This window comes from Centruroides sculpturatus, unplaced genomic scaffold, assembly GCF_000671375.1.
Source record: "Centruroides sculpturatus isolate CEXI.00-Female unplaced genomic scaffold, Cexi_2.0 scaffold269, whole genome shotgun sequence".
Classification (NCBI taxonomy): Eukaryota; Metazoa; Arthropoda; class Arachnida; order Scorpiones; family Buthidae; genus Centruroides; species Centruroides sculpturatus.
Genome location: NW_019384601.1, coordinates 630,820 through 649,241, shown reverse-complemented (window position 1 = coordinate 649,241; position 18,422 = coordinate 630,820). Strand labels below are relative to the sequence as shown.

At 29.5% G+C, this 18,422-nt stretch overlaps 2 protein-coding genes across 2 annotated transcripts in view; both read right to left on the bottom strand.

Moving 5' to 3' along the window:
• Nucleotides 1-9,230, bottom strand: part of LOC111625005 — a 31,741-nt gene extending 22,511 nt beyond the window's left edge. Inside the window, exons 1-5 of the mRNA XM_023368017.1 lie at nt 9,064-9,230; nt 7,338-7,399; nt 6,916-6,985; nt 2,633-2,716; nt 2,417-2,554 (exon numbers count right to left, since the gene is read on the bottom strand). Of these exons, the coding sequence (XP_023223785.1) occupies nt 2,417-2,554; nt 2,633-2,716; nt 6,916-6,985; nt 7,338-7,399; nt 9,064-9,171 (462 nt within the window). The 5' untranslated portion in view covers nt 9,172-9,230. The remainder of the gene's footprint in view (nt 1-2,416; nt 2,555-2,632; nt 2,717-6,915; nt 6,986-7,337; nt 7,400-9,063) is intronic.
• Nucleotides 9,231-12,134: 2,904 nt separating this feature from the next.
• LOC111625004 (tudor domain-containing protein 5-like) overlaps nt 12,135-18,422 on the bottom strand; it is a 21,863-nt gene continuing 15,575 nt past the window's right edge. The window contains exons 3-5 of the mRNA XM_023368016.1: nt 15,116-15,260; nt 13,391-13,452; nt 12,135-13,038 (exon numbers count right to left, since the gene is read on the bottom strand). Coding sequence (XP_023223784.1) covers nt 12,951-13,038; nt 13,391-13,452; nt 15,116-15,260 — 295 coding nt within the window. The 3' untranslated portion in view covers nt 12,135-12,950. The remainder of the gene's footprint in view (nt 13,039-13,390; nt 13,453-15,115; nt 15,261-18,422) is intronic.

Sequence of the window (18,422 nt, the reverse complement as noted above, 5' to 3'; positions counted from 1 at the left end):
GTGGAAGAATTGGGTATATATATATATATTTTTTTGACAAACGATATATAATCAAGAACGATTTAACTCGAAACGATGTAACTCAAGTTATATCTGTATGTGGATGATCAGACACAGATCTTCAGGCAGAGTGTTTGATTGTGCTTTTGTACCACTATTAACCTTCTGTGAGTCGCATGGGTCTGACAGACCCGACGCGATTTTTAGTCAAAATTTTTTAATATTAAATATTTTTTGAAAAATTTAAAAAAATTAATATTCCTCAAACTTTTTAACCAGATTAACATGCTGTTAAAATTTTTTGCATAGCAACGGTCATTTTTTAGAAAAAAAAATACTTCATGAGTTGCATGGGTATGACAGACCCATGCGACTCACGGAGGGGGTAAAAAAACGTCAATTAATTAGTCGCCATTGTTGATAGCGAGTGTCGCAATAACTATCGCGTTCAAGTTGTCGCGCGGTGTCTATTATACCTTATAATATCGTTATTTATTTATATATTTATATTTTTGTTTTTTGTTGTTATAATATTGTTTTCAAAAGTAATGTCTAATTAATTTTTAATTATTTTAATTATTATTTTATTTTTATCATATAATTTTTATTTATTACTTATGATGATTCCTCGTATATTAGACGATGCAAGTTGGCATTTTTTTACATTTACTAACCAATGGGCGACTTGTGAAAACAGTCTAGCTATAAATTGCCGGGAAATATTTCCCCCTTTCGGCAATGATCTTGGAAATCAAATGTAAACAATCGCTATAAATTCGCTTGTTTTATTCGCGTTTTGAGCTATAAATTGTTAATTAAATATTGTTTCACAATGTATATACGAGTAAGCATGTTCTCAAAACTGTCTAGCAATAAATATTCCCGGGAAACTCCAACTCTCTATAGTAAGTCTATGGAACATGTTATTGCTGTTAATTGGCTTTAAAATTTTTGTTTCTACGCCTATTNTATTTTTTATTTTTTAATTTAATTAAAAATATTAGCACATCGTAAATGTATTACTACTGGTTTATATATTTATCACAATAATTTATATTATTGTTCAAAATAAAATGAATAAAGAATATTAGTTCGTAATATTCATCGATAGCAAAATAAAGGTTAGATTCCAAACAAAGGATATATTATAATCTGTGATAATTTTAAAACTAAAAATCATACATTCATAAATGTTATATAGAATTGTACAGAACAATATTTCAAGTCATTCTGGCTTAGTGCCAAGAACAAACTACTTAACCGGAGTATGCGAATTTTAAAAAATGTTGCAAATTTTCACAGACAGAAGATGTCAGGTCTGATATATTTTAATTTTTTTTATTGAAGTTTATATTTAAATGTATTTAAAAATATCGTATTTATAACTACAGATATTAATAAATGTAATGTAATTTTTGTCATATGAATATAACGATAAATTGATTTTTGGTGAATTTTTAAAGTAATATAACATGTCTGACCTTGTCTGACCTATACTGCCCTTGGCCTATTTACACAATGAACGTAAACAGGGGGCAGGGCAAACGGTAATGTAAGGGTTAAAAGTTTACTCATCCCATGTTCAACTTTATTAAAACATTCAGTATTTGGATCTATAGCCTCAAGTTCCAACATAGCCGCATTAATTTTGGAGAACACACCAGCTAACTCATGTACCATTAAATCCTCATTTGTTAGCTCTCCATCAGCATAATACTCTAATTCAGCAATGTCTTCCACTTCAACATCTAAATTAAACACATTGGCAAGGCCCACAATTGTCTGAATTACATCAGTTTGTTCAAGATTGTCAAACGATTTGACATTGTTTGCGAAACTTAGTTTCTCAAACAATCTCTGCCTAAACTGTTGAAACCATCCTTGGCTTGCTGAAAATGATTCTGTTGATTTTTTGCCTTCAAAGTCTCAAAGATACTGTGTGCCTTAGCTTGAATTATTAAAAGGCTTATTGTCATATTATTTTGCATCTGGTTGTCAAACCAGATCACCAATAATTTCTCCATCTCATGAATAAGACCTTTTTGCTGCCTAGTTATTATGGCTTTAAGTCCTTATTATGGCTTTAAGATGATTTCACCATCTCTTTCACTCTAACTTTATCCTTTACAATCATTGAAATTGTCGAATGTGTCGTAAGTAATAAAACCTTACATATTTCTGTTCTGTAATTATGCCAGAACTGCCATTCCAAAATTATGATATCTTTAGTTTAAGTGTCATGTTTCCAATGCAACTTCAGAAGTGTGAGTTATGTGAAGGTTTTATTTTCATTCTAGCAATTTATGAGGGGTTATATGCTGATGTGAGTTATATATGGATTATTCAGAGAAAATTACAGTAATTATTAAAAAAAATTAATATATTAGTATAGTATTGTTACTGAATATTTAATTACCACATTAAGAAGCATGTTTTCGTCTTCTGAAGGATCAGTGGCAAGAATGGCTAAACCTTCTCTGACCAATGCATCATTTATGTGTAAATCATCCTTGTCTGACACATCACAAAGGCAAAGGGAAATTCTTTCCTTATACTATTAAAAATAATTTCCAATTACTTATATATAAATCAATAAAAAAATATTCACTTAATAAAATTTTCAAATACTTACTTTTTTGTTTGTAACCAAGGCTGCTAATGGTTTATCACGACACAATGCAAGAAGAATGCTTTTGGATTTTTCACACCACCGTCTCTGAAAAATACATATTTTCAAGTCAATTCAAATATAAGTTTTAGAGACCATTTCCTTTCAATTGGAAAAAATCATTAATTAGCTAAATCTATAAATAAATTAAAATAGATAAAATATATTTATTTCTGTTCAGCTACTTGTGTATTAAACCAAGAATAAATTTTCAAAATTAACTAAGTCTGATGTAGTTTTATTATGGAATAGTACTGGTACTACCAGACCGCAATTCACGAATGCCAGATTTGAAAAGATTTTCAAGTCTTGCATTGATAAACTAGAATGAAAATGTAGTGTTATTATGATTTGTAGCTTTGCACTTATTGTCACACTGCCAGGTTGCAACTTTTAGTCATATTCTTAATTTATTTAATTTAAAATATAGGCCTACATTCTCGATATCAAATTAGTAGTGTGTTGCCTCTATATATCATATTTTTCCTGATAACTACAGAATCATGCTGGTCATCTATCTAACTTCATTCAGGGGAAAATTTTTTGAATTGAAATCACACAACTTTTGCTTTAGATTGGAAGTTTGTATACAGTTAATTGGGGCTTCCTACCCGTAAGCTTTCTGTATCTGTCTTGACTTTCATCAAACTAACACCATTCTAGAGATTAGGGAAGGTCAAATGGACAGACGACAGTGGAAATTTATGTCTACAAGTTTTTGATGAAACTATGTTTTGTCTATAAAATCGCACTGCTGTCAGCACCTAAGAGGTATGAAGGAGTACATGTCAGGAGTTACAATTTGGCACAAAGTATTTGGTGCCCAAACCATGCACACACAAAAAAAAAACAAGACTTGTAGGTAGTCAGGGGACCAAGAACAAGGCCAAAATAAAATGCAAAATGGCGACACTGTTTCTACAAATAAGCGTAAGTGCGAGATTTGCGCATGCATTGCTCGTCAACTGAAACAATAAACAAATGCAAACGCAATGTAGAACTATCTGTCACCCTCAGATGGAACTTACAAACAGGTGGCAACTGGCACGTGGCTCAATGCATGTGTTAGGAAGTTCCAAATGTCAATGTTGCAAAAACGAATTTTAACAAACATTACACGTATATTCTCTTGCTCTCATTGTTTTGATTTTCTTGTGTGTTGCTAACATCTCATTCGGATCCATTTGACCCATTAATTTCACTGTAATCCACGCCAGGACTATACAATATCTTTTCCTTAGAAAACAGTATGCAGTCAAGCCCTGAGTCTCCAAGACATAGTCTTGTCCCAAAAAGGGCTTTGCCATTTTACTTGTTCAAACTGCAACCCAAGAAAACCAAAATGTAGACATATAATTTTGCAAAATAACTTTGTAATTAATAAGTTAGTAATTTTTAAAAAATAAGTAGATCAAATCGAATACAATCAAAACATATTACATCAAATTTTATTCCTAGTTCTCTGAATTTTTTCTATACAGTGCCTATATCTATAACTACTGGAAAACAAAAGAACACCTCTGTGAAGAAAATGAATGAAAAATATCATATTTGCACAGTGCTACTAGAGAGCAGCACTGTGGAAGAATCAGGAATTGAGTATTGTCTGTCAAGTATCTAAGAAGTATCAGCAGTTGGGCACCTGTAGAGAGAGTAGCCTGTAGTTTTCAGCACAGTTTGGTGCTGAAAACTACTACTTTGGCATGCACTCTTTGCACAAAATGGAATTTGAGTGAGGCAATATAGTTTCTGTGAGGCCAGAAGATCATACCAGAAAATTTGCAACACATTGGATGATAAGTGTCATAAGTGCACCAAAGTTGGTGCCATTGGGCAGAGGAAGATGCATATGTCCGTCAGTCTGGTTCTGGACAACAGTGATACATAGTTGCACTGTGGCCACTCATACATTACACTGTATGAGTGGCCACAGTAAACCACACTGCAATCTTAGAACAGATTAGAGGTAGTGTTGCACCAGGGTGACAGCTAGGACCATCTGCAACCATCTTGTTGAAGCTGGACAATGATCACGATTCAAAGTTAAACTCATGTCTCACCACTGTGTAGCCCACCTCCAGTGGTGTCAGAAAGGACTGCCTGCAGGGATGGATAGCAAATTGCTGTATTCAGTAACAAGAGCAATTCTGTCTTGTTGCTAATAATGATCATTTGCATGTGCAGCACCAACCAGGTGAATGACACTTTCCAGTGTATACAGCAACAATACACAGGGTCAAAACACAAAATCAGTGGCGAGCCATAGCCAACAATGTCCATTTACCTCTGGTGTTTGCACATGGAACATTGACCAATGCATGGTACCAGTATATCTAGATCATCATTCAATTTGTTCTTCTGCCATTTGTGCAACAAGATGATGTGCTATTTCAACAAGACAATATCCATCCATATATTGCTCATGTAGCCCAATGCATTCTTTAAGGTGTTTGTCAAAACCCCCAGCCAGCATGACCACCAGATTGTCCCATATTGAGCATATCATCTAACCCAGTGGTTCTCAACTTTTTTTGTTGATGTACCCCATTAGCCCATTAGTTGTTTTGTGAGTACCCCTTATATTTTTTCATAAATTTTATAATTACTGCATTAGATGTATACAGCTCTTATAACTGAGAGCCATAAAAAACTCTAACTATAACTAAAAGTGGATTACTTATTTTACGTAAATAATAAATTTAAACAGGTACATACATTTATTTATTATTATTTGATAAGTATATTATATAATATCACAAGTCATTTCAATACGTGCATAAATTACATTTCCTAAAAATAAATAATTATAATTAATGATAAACAAAATTTAAATTATTCTACAATAATTTCTAACAATTTAATGAAATATTTGTTGCAATAAATCTTCGGCAATTTTTTTCAAAATTTTGTTCCCACCTTATTAACTGACAACGAATGTCTGCTGATGTGTCAAACCTGTTTTTTTTTTTTTTGTCACAAATACATCGTTTAAATGGTAAAAGTTTTCTTTAGACCTTTTAAATTGGACCTTGCATAGCTTTAGCTCCATCAGTGCAGATGTCGATGCACTTTTTTCAATCTATTTCATTACTTCGAATGAAAACATTGATTTTATTGAAAATATCAAAACCCGTAGTTGTATGTTTTAGGCCGTCGCATATTAACAAATCTTCGCAAAGCTCATCGTTGTACTGATATTTCACAAAACCTAAAAGTACTGCCAATCCGCTGACATCTATTTTAAAATTAATGCTTGGTTAAATCGAAATTTTACTAGACTACACTCAGCACTAACGGTAAATTGAGCGGATAAACAAGTTGTTTGGACTGTTAAAAGGGAAAGCGGTGTTCATACTGGGATATTTTAAAGCAAGTTTTTGTTTTTTCTTGTGTTATTAATTTACAGCAAATTCATTAACATGCACCATTTTATAATGAAAGTTAGATGTACCCCTTCTATTTATGCTTGTACCCCTAGGGGTACATGTACCCCCAGTTGAGAACCACTGATCTAACCCAGTCTTCAACAGTGGCAACAACCCTTGTCGAAATGTGCCATCAGGTGGAATGTGCATGGACTTCCATTCCACAAAGTGATATTCATCACCTCTGAACATTTCCACATGTGAATTGTGGCCTATATTGCTGCTAGAGGAGAGTACATGGAGTACTGAAAGTCTTTTGACATGCCCTGCAGAATCTATACACAAGCATATGCCTCGTATGAATGATTGTGTACAATATACTATCTATAGTGTGTGTAAATAAAATATCCATTTCCTGGGATCCATGGCTTTATCGTGTTCTTTTCTTAACTTTCCTACAGTGTATTATTATATTGGTGTAATCATTCAATATATGATAACTAACAAACAGTAAACATACAGATAATATACTATGTATCTTAATATTAAAACCCTGCATAAAATTTTCCAGTATTATTATTCAATACAGTGCATATGAATAACAAAATACTCTAATCACAAAAAAAAAAGTTTAAATAAATATTAGTACACCTAGATGAATCTTTTATTATTTTTAAATCACCTTAATTTTAATATTTAATAAACTACTTTAATAAATTAAACATTCTAAAACACAAACACAATTATTTGTATTATTATAAATATGTTTTACAAAGTTTATTATTAAACCCAATGAGTCATTATCCATCTCCAAATGTAGTTAAACGCTTAACAGAACCATGGTTTATCATCATATTTTAAACTTTACAAAATTTCACTTACTCCATTTGATGGTTTAATATTAGCTAATCGTCCTTTGATTGCTTGGATTGGAAGAATCATAAATTCCTTCCTATTAAAAAAAAAAAATTATTTTAGAAAGAACTTTCCAAGCAGTCTAGAAGCAAATTTTACAACTCCATTTTAGTTTTAATAAAACTTATGTACTGGTTTTGCTTTTAGGCAGCCACATTCCAACTTAAATTAAAGGTAAATGAATTTCAAGCATTCTTTGCCTTCTCAGAGGACAAAGAATGAAAGTCTAACTATTTTATTTAGTAGTTATAATTCAAACATTAAATTAAATCATTTAAATATAATTAGTTAATTATATTTAGTCATTAAAATACAATTATTATTATACTTTTATAAAGCAAAAACAGATATTACTTTATTTAAAAAAAAAGAAAAACTAAGAAACTTACTTTAAAAATCTTAAATGAGTTCTTAAAATTGTACACTTAGTACCATAATCAACATACAGGACCTAAAAAGTAAATATATTTAATTTATTTGAAAACAAAATTTGAAAGATATTTACTGTCAATGACAACAATAGATTTCTTGAAATACAATAATACCCCAAACTTACGCGATAGGTGGGACCAAGCAACAACCACGTAAGTCGAATTTGCGTAAGTCGGGGTATAATTTCCCAATTTGTGTAAAATCCAAGACGGATGTATGTAAGCTAATAAATGTTCTTGTTAATCTTATCTTGTCTTTTGATTCGTTCACGATTACAAGAAATCACAACATAGAGTCTTTCAAGTCTCCGTAGACATTACAAACACAGAAATAAATAACACAAAATAAATTGTAGCTATGTGTCGATTCCGCGCGACATGTCCAAACATGCAAGCTGAACAATAGTGTAGGGGGAGTGAGTAATCAAGAGCTGTGTGGCACTCAAACAAGAGACAAATTGACGAGATTTGAAAATCACGTAACTCTGGGTTCGCGTAAGTCGGGGTAGTGTAAGTCAAGGTATTACTGTACAAGAAAGAAAGATTTAAATATTTTGATATCACAGATACATTCAATCATTTTTTAATAATAACTTTTACATGTAAATTCAATAATATATTTAAATTACCTGGTTCAAAGAAATTTTGTTATCTATATACTTAATAGTAAACAAATTCATTATATTTTCACATACTTATCACTGATCAAATCAAATGCTATAGGTAGAATTTCATCATCTTAGCTTGCTATTAAATTATAGTCTTTGCAACATAGCAAGGATATATCTGATGCACATATATCAAAAATTGGGTAAACAAAATTAAGGATGATGAGGAAACTTTTCACAAACTAAACTAAAATTTTCTCTCATTTTATGAATTTCATGAAGAAATCAATATTAATTTTAGAAAAAAAAAAATGTAATCATTAAACTTCATGATGTTATGAGCAATTTATAAAAGAATTTAGAGTTCCATCTTAACCACTCAGTCACTGCTGGGCACAGATATTAACGAGGACCAATCTTATGATGAAATAAACAATGTTAAAGAAATTTTTAACAAAATTTGTGTCAACAGAGACTACACAAATAATGGATAGACATTTTTCCGGCATCATTCTCCGGTGACACATGATCGCCCTTGACGGGTATATCCGTTGATCACTGCAGAGTGGTTAAATCTTGTTAATAAGACTGAAAATTAAGCCTCTTAACATAGATTAAAAAAAAAAATTGAATATTTTTCAAGTATAAAAATTATTAATGATTTTTCACTTAATCATGTTACCAATTGCATTAACAATTATTAAAAACCATTATTACATTTTCAAAAATTCAATACTTATCACAATCATACTATAATTCTTAATTACTTTTAATTTTTTATAAAATAATTATATCAGATAATGTATATAATATTTTTATTTATTTTATTTTATTTTTACAAAATTAAGAACTGCCAGTTGGCATAAGACCCCAACAGTGAACCAAAAAATAAAGAAAAAGAAAAAAAACATGATTTATGTACTGTAATAACACAGTTATGTTAATTAATTAATGAATAAAAATTTAAAAATTTATAATAAAAATATAGCAAATATAATAATATTTTATTTTATTTTATATAAAAAAAAGTATATAACTTAATCTTCAAAATTTAATAAAATATACTACATACTAACCTCGACAGAATCCTTGGATGGAATGCCAGTTATAATACCTCGATGCCAATTATCATCTGTCCATAATGCAGCACAGATATGATCAATTCCTACAAAGGTATCAGGCATTTTGTATCTGTTGCTATTCTTACCATTATAGAAATGTCTGTATAAACCAAGAAAACTTTTAATATAAACTTAAATTGTTATATAAAATTATTTTGAATAATAATTATAAATTGATAATAGAGTAGAACCCTCATTAGCCAAGGCAAAGCTGTAAGTGATGTGCTGCTTTTCTTATAATTCATGAAATTTAAAATTTGTTTCTGCTATCTTTTATCATTTGATTTCAATGTGAGACAAATTGTTCATATGAAAATGTAACTACAATAGTAGCTATTTTTATTCTTAAAACTGTTGCATATATTAGATGTATTATAAATGATGTAAAAAATGTTCTACATGATTAAATTCACCAAAGTATGAAAAAAGGATTAAAAGTGCTACCATGTAAATCTTTTTTATTTGTAATCTTTATTCTGAAATACTGAAGCTGCCATTTTATCCTAGTTTTCAGTTATCCGAGTAGCACTGGTCCACATTACCTTGGCTAATTGAGATTCTATAGTATTTGAACTAAAGATTAACAATAATATAAAGGATTTCTATTTATAATATGGCTCATTCTTATTTTAAAAAATTATTTTATACAAACAACAATAACAATTAACAAAAACATGTTTCAATAATTATAATAATGCAATCTGTTCCACGTTTAAAACAATGCCAACATTGTTTTAAATGTGGCATTGATATTTTATGTCCATGTACATAAAACAGTTCTGTCAACTGTAAATGGAAAATTGTATATGGGAGATGTATTAGAAAATTATAAAAATATATTTAAACTGTTATATCATAATCTATTTGATGAATAAAATTGCAAATATACATTGCAATAACCTCAGAAATATAAAAAAAAACAAGTTCTAAAATTCTCAATGCCACTAGAACAATGATAACCAATTTTAAAAGTTTCTTTGAATAATAGAGAGAGAATTTAAAAATTGTAGAATTAAGCAAATCTGAAGATTGAAATGCCTGGTTAAACTATGGCAGCAGAATGATACACATTAAGTCCATTCTAAATGTGAGATAACTTTAAAGGTAAAATAAGATATATTAATCATTACAAGAAATTTTCTTGTAGTGAATAATTTCAAGATATTTATTTATGCTTCACTAATAATAAAATTTATTCAGATAGCATTCTATTTCATTTGGACTCAATTCTGAATAATAGTTGAAAATTTTTTGTTTACATTCATCAATGGTTAATTAATGGAATTTTATATGAAGTAGAGCTCATTGAATTACTCACCAACTAGTTATGATATTACAGTCAGCTTGCCTTAATACAAATTGCTAGGGAAACTAGTTATTTCACTTTATTGAAAATTCATATCAATGATTTCAGGGCCAAGGACAAGCTTATAATTTAGAGTTAAGGATTAACAGATAATCAAAATCTCTAAATTTTAACATTTTGAATTAATTTACTAAATAAGGTGTAATAAAATAAAATTTATTTACAAAAATAATATTAATGAAATAAACGATTTTCAAATCAAACAAATGATGAGGAACCTGTATTCACGATGTTTAAGTGAAGTCATATATCAGAGTGGTTAAACAACAAAGCTAAATGAAAATCCATGATTTTTTTTCTGTTGAAGATTGTTTGAAAAAAGTAGAAATTATTTTCTGACACCAAGAGTAAAAAAGGAGCCAAACTTCACACAAAGTAGCCAAACCTGGAATCACATATGATTCCCCAAAATGCAAACTAGAATGTGCTTGCATGGGATAACCCATTTAAAGAGGTGGGAATCTTTAAACTTCAACTCTTATTTCTGAGTACAGTAGAATGGTTTGCTGAAACCAATGTTTGAATTGCTCTATAATTGGAGGTTGAACCAGTCTTTGCTTACTAAGAGAAGAAAATCAGAATATTATACAGGATTAGCAAGAAATTAGTTTTCTGCTTCTGTTTCATTTCGTGTGCATTCTACTGCACATGAAATGAAACAAAATTTATACTACAGATAATTCAATTGATGCACTTGACATTTAAATAAAAAAATAATACAAAAATCCGCTGATAAGTGGCACTGTAACACAGAAATAGTGAATATGCATGCAAATACAAATGTTGAATATGTAGCATTAAAAGTGCTCAATATGTCCTCCATTTTGAACAATGTGCTCTGATTGAAAACTATATTTTCCACAGCTGAATGCAATGAGGCTGCCAGAATATCCAGAACATGGTGCCAAATGTGGTCCTTCAGATCTAGCACAGATGCAGGTCTTCTATGGTAGACACTGTCCTTCAGGAAACCCCATAACAAAAATTCTTCAATATTTCTGTTACAACACCATCTATCTACAGATTTTTGTACTTTCTTTTTTATTTAAGAAATGTCAAGAGCATCAGTTGAATTATCTGTAGTATAAATTTTCTCATTTCGTGCAGTAGAACACACTCCAGAGTTCTCTGAAGTGGAAACTTATTTCTTGCTAACCCTGTACTCAAAAAACATTTATTATAGTACCATTTTGTTTTTTATACTTTTTGATGTGAATAATAAAATCATTTTTGTTTCTTTGCAGACACACTAAGGTGACATATATCAACACTTGGCAACTTATTGACTATTTATTCAGTTGGGACGCCTTTTACATTACGCGTTTCNTATTTCATTATTTCGAATGAAAACATTGATTTTATTGAAAATATCAAAACCCGTAGTTGTATGTTTTAGGCCGTCGCATATTAACAAATCTTCGCAAAGCTCATCGTTGTACTGATATTTCACAAAACCTAAAAGTACTGCCAATCCGCTGACATCTATTTTAAAATTAATGCTTGGTTAAATCGAAATTTTACTAGACTACACTCAGCACTAACGGTAAATTGAGCGGATAAACAAGTTGTTTGGACTGTTAAAAGGGAAAGCGGTGTTCATACTGGGATATTTTAAAGCAAGTTTTTGTTTTTTCTTGTGTTATTAATTTACAGCAAATTCATTAACATGCACCATTTTATAATGAAAGTTAGATGTACCCCTTCTATTTATGCTTGTACCCCTAGGGGTACATGTACCCCCAGTTGAGAACCACTGATCTAACCCAGTCTTCAACAGTGGCAACAACCCTTGTCGAAATGTGCCATCAGGTGGAATGTGCATGGACTTCCATTCCACAAAGTGATATTCATCACCTCTGAACATTTCCACATGTGAGTTGTGGCCTATATTGCTGCTAGAGGAGAGTACATGGAGTACTGAAAGTCTTTTGACATGCCCTGCAGAATCTATACACAAGCATATGCCTCGTATGAATGATTGTGTACAATATACTATCTATAGTGTGTGTAAATAAAATATCCATTTCCTGGGATCCATGGCTTTATCGTGTTCTTTTCTTAACTTTCCTACAGTGTATTATTATATTGGTGTAATCATTCAATATATGATAACTAACAAACAGTAAACATACAGATAATATACTATGTATCTTAATATTAAAACCCTGCATAAAATTTTCCAGTATTATTATTCAATACAGTGCATATGAATAACAAAATACTCTAATCACAAAAAAAAAAGTTTAAATAAATATTAGTACACCTAGATGAATCTTTTATTATTTTTAAATCACCTTAATTTTAATATTTAATAAACTACTTTAATAAATTAAACATTCTAAAACACAAACACAATTATTTGTATTATTATAAATATGTTTTACAAAGTTTATTATTAAACCCAATGAGTCATTATCCATCTCCAAATGTAGTTAAACGCTTAACAGAACCATGGTTTATCATCATATTTTAAACTTTACAAAATTTCACTTACTCCATTTGATGGTTTAATATTAGCTAATCGTCCTTTGATTGCTTGGATTGGAAGAATCATAAATTCCTTCCTATTAAAAAAAAAAAATTATTTTAGAAAGAACTTTCCAAGCAGTCTAGAAGCAAATTTTACAACTCCATTTTAGTTTTAATAAAACTTATGTACTGGTTTTGCTTTTAGGCAGCCACATTCCAACTTAAATTAAAGGTAAATGAATTTCAAGCATTCTTTGCCTTCTCAGAGGACAAAGAATGAAAGTCTAACTATTTTATTTAGTAGTTATAATTCAAACATTAAATTAAATCATTTAAATATAATTAGTTAATTATATTTAGTCATTAAAATACAATTATTATTATACTTTTATAAAGCAAAAACAGATATTACTTTATTTAAAAAAAAAGAAAAACTAAGAAACTTACTTTAAAAATCTTAAATGAGTTCTTAAAATTGTACACTTAGTACCATAATCAACATACAGGACCTAAAAAGTAAATATATTTAATTTATTTGAAAACAAAATTTGAAAGATATTTACTGTCAATGACAACAATAGATTTCTTGAAATACAATAATACCCCAAACTTACGCGATAGGTGGGACCAAGCAACAACCACGTAAGTCGAATTTGCGTAAGTCGGGGTATAATTTCCCAATTTGTGTAAAATCCAAGACGGATGTATGTAAGCTAATAAATGTTCTTGTTAATCTTATCTTGTCTTTTGATTCGTTCACGATTACAAGAAATCACAACATAGAGTCTTTCAAGTCTCCGTAGACATTACAAACACAGAAATAAATAACACAAAATAAATTGTAGCTATGTGTCGATTCCGCGCGACATGTCCAAACATGCAAGCTGAACAATAGTGTAGGGGTGTGAGTAATCAAGAGCTGTGTGGCACTCAAACAAGAGACAAATTGACGAGATTTGAAAATCACGTAACTCTGGGTTCGCGTAAGTCGGGGTAGTGTAAGTCAAGGTATTACTGTACAAGAAAGAAAGATTTAAATATTTTGATATCACAGATACATTCAATCATTTTTTAATAATAACTTTTACATGTAAATTCAATAATATATTTAAATTACCTGGTTCAAAGAAATTTTGTTATCTATATACTTAATAGTAAACAAATTCATTATATTTTCACATACTTATCACTGATCAAATCAAATGCTATAGGTAGAATTTCATCATCTTAGCTTGCTATTAAATTATAGTCTTTGCAACATAGCAAGGATATATCTGATGCACATATATCAAAAATTGGGTAAACAAAATTAAGGATGATGAGGAAACTTTTCACAAACTAAACTAAAATTTTCTCTCATTTTATGAATTTCATGAAGAAATCAATATTAATTTTAGAAAAAAAAAAATGTAATCATTAAACTTCATGATGTTATGAGCAATTTATAAAAGAATTTAGAGTTCCATCTTAACCACTCAGTCACTGCTGGGCACAGATATTAACGAGGACCAATCTTATGATGAAATAAACAATGTTAAAGAAATTTTTAACAAAATTTGTGTCAACAGAGACTACACAAATAATGGATAGACATTTTTCCGGCATCATTCTCCGGTGACACATGATCGCCCTTGACGGGTATATCCGTTGATCACTGCAGAGTGGTTAAATCTTGTTAATAAGACTGAAAATTAAGCCTCTTAACATAGATTAAAAAAAAAAATTGAATATTTTTCAAGTATAAAAATTATTAATGATTTTTCACTTAATCATGTTACCAATTGCATTAACAATTATTAAAAACCATTATTACATTTTCAAAAATTCAATACTTATCACAATCATACTATAATTCTTAATTACTTTTAATTTTTTATAAAATAATTATATCAGATAATGTATATAATATTTTTATTTATTTTATTTTATTTTTACAAAATTAAGAACTGCCAGTTGGCATAAGACCCCAACAGTGAACCAAAAAATAAAGAAAAAGAAAAAAAACATGATTTATGTACTGTAATAACACAGTTATGTTAATTAATTAATGAATAAAAATTTAAAAATTTATAATAAAAATATAGCAAATATAATAATATTTTATTTTATTTTATATAAAAAAAAGTATATAACTTAATCTTCAAAATTTAATAAAATATACTACATACTAACCTCGACAGAATCCTTGGATGGAATGCCAGTTATAATACCTCGATGCCAATTATCATCTGTCCATAATGCAGCACAGATATGATCAATTCCTACAAAGGTATCAGGCATTTTGTATCTGTTGCTATTCTTACCATTATAGAAATGTCTGTATAAACCAAGAAAACTTTTAATATAAACTTAAATTGTTATATAAAATTATTTTGAATAATAATTATAAATTGATAATAGAGTAGAACCCTCATTAGCCAAGGCAAAGCTGTAAGTGATGTGCTGCTTTTCTTATAATTCATGAAATTTAAAATTTGTTTCTGCTATCTTTTATCATTTGATTTCAATGTGAGACAAATTGTTCATATGAAAATGTAACTACAATAGTAGCTATTTTTATTCTTAAAACTGTTGCATATATTAGATGTATTATAAATGATGTAAAAAATGTTCTACATGATTAAATTCACCAAAGTATGAAAAAGGGATTAAAAGTGCTACCATGTAAATCTTTTTTATTTGTAATCTTTATTCTGAAATACTGAAGCTGCCATTTTATCCTAGTTTTCAGTTATCCGAGTAGCACTGGTCCACATTACCTTGGCTAATTGAGATTCTATAGTATTTGAACTAAAGATTAACAATAATATAAAGGATTTCTATTTATAATATGGCTCATTCTTATTTTAAAAAATTATTTTATACAAACAACAATAACAATTAACAAAAACATGTTTCAATAATTATAATAATGCAATCTGTTCCACGTTTAAAACAATGCCAACATTGTTTTAAATGTGGCATTGATATTTTATGTCCATGTACATAAAACAGTTCTGTCAACTGTAAATGGAAAATTGTATATGGGAGATGTATTAGAAAATTATAAAAATATATTTAAACTGTTATATCATAATCTATTTGATGAATAAAATTGCAAATATACATTGCAATAATCTCAGAAATATAAAAAAAAACAAGTTCTAAAATTCTCAATGCCACTAGAACAATGATAACCAATTTTAAAAGTTTCTTTGAATAATAGAGAGAGAATTTAAAAATTGTAGAATTAAGCAAATCTGAAGATTGAAATGCCTGGTTAAACTATGGCAGCAGAATGATACACATTAAGTCCATTCTAAATGTGAGATAACTTTAAAGGTAAAATAAGATATATTAATCATTACAAGAAATTTTCTTGTAGTGAATAATTTCAAGATATTTATTTATGCTTCACTAATAATAAAATTTATTCAGATAGCATTCTATTTCATTTGGACTCAATTCTGAATAATAGTTGAAAATTTTTTGTTTACATTCATCAATGGTTAATTAATGGAATTTTATATGAAGTAGAGCTCATTGAATTACTCACCAACTAGTTATGATATTACAGTCAGCTTGCCTTAATACAAATTGCTAGGGAAACTAGTTATTTCACTTTATTGAAAATTCATATCAATGATTTCAGGGCCAAGGACAAGCTTATAATTTAGAGTTAAGGATTAACAGATAATCAAAATCTCTAAATTTTAACATTTTGAATTAATTTACTAAATAAGGTGTAATAAAATAAAATTTATTTACAAAAATAATATTAATGAAATAAACGATTTTCAAATCAAACAAATGATGAGGAACCTGTATTCACGATGTTTAAGTGAAGTCATATATCAGAGTGGTTAAACAACAAAGCTAAATGAAAATCCATGATTTTTTTTCTGTTGAAGATTGTTTGAAAAAAGTAGAAATTATTTTCTGACACCAAGAGTAAAAAAGGAGCCAAACTTCACACAAAGTAGCCAAACCTGGAATCACATATGATTCCCCAAAATGCAAACTAGAATGTGCTTGCATGGGATAACCCATTTAAAGAGGTGGGAATCTTTAAACTTCAACTCTTATTTCTGAGTACAGTAGAATGGTTTGCTGAAACCAATGTTTGAATTGCTCTATAATTGGAGGTTGAACCAGTCTTTGCTTACTAAGAGAAGAAAATCAGAATATTATACAGGATTAGCAAGAAATTAGTTTTCTGCTTCTGTTTCATTTCGTGTGCATTCTACTGCACATGAAATGAAACAAAATTTATACTACAGATAATTCAATTGATGCACTTGACATTTAAATAAAAAAATAATACAAAAATCCGCTGATGGCACTGTAACACAGAAATAGTGAATATGCATGCAAATACAAATGTTGAATATGTAGCATTAAAAGTGCTCAATATGTCCTCCATTTTGAACAATGTGCTCTGATTGAAAACTATATTTTCCACAGCTGAATGCAATGAGGCTGCCAGAATATCCAGAACATGGTGCCAAATGTGGTCCTTCAGATCTAGCACAGATGCAGGTCTTCTATGGTAGACACTGTCCTTCAGGAAACCCCATAACAAAAATTCTTCAATATTTCTGTTACAACACCATCTATCTACAGATTTTTGTACTTTCTTTTTTATTTAAGAAATGTCAAGAGCATCAGTTGAATTATCTGTAGTATAAATTTTCTCATTTCGTGCAGTAGAACACACTCCAGAGTTCTCTGAAGTGGAAACTTATTTCTTGCTAACCCTGTACTCAAAAAACATTTATTATAGTACCATTTTGTTTTTTATACTTTTTGATGTGAATAATAAAATCATTTTTGTTTCTTTGCAGACACACTAAGGTGACATATATCAACACTTGGCAACTTATTGACTATTTATTCAGTTGGGACGCCTTTTACATTACGCGTTTCGGGCATTGGCCCCTCTTCAGCCAACTAGACATAAAAAATAAAACATAAGAAAATTTGTACAAAAATACGCGAGTAGATAAACTGTTTTTTTAAAAAAATTTTTTAAAAACATACCATAAAACACAAACCACTATTGTACAGATGTCGAACAGGATGGACAATTTCATATTTCATATACAACTTGGATAACAAACAAGGTCGACGATAATCATTGGAGAACAAACAGGGTCGTAGATAGCAGCTTGACTACTGGGCTTTTAAATATGGCTTTCTTATAATTTACACAAAATTCAAATAAATAGATTGACAATTACAACATATCTTAACAATATTTGTTTTTACCTGTGGTTGATATTCGCATATTACACCGAAATTCATTCGATATTAGTTGTCGCCCTTTCTTTCCGAACAAAATTTCACAAAGTCATCTTAGCAATATTATCCAAACTGCCAATTTACATAGAACATACTTAAAGCAATTACATTAATTGTACAAACTAGTAATTATTATTTGTATTACTTACAATTCATAAAGACATACGATTTAAGTTGTAGCTTTTGGTTAAACCGCTCC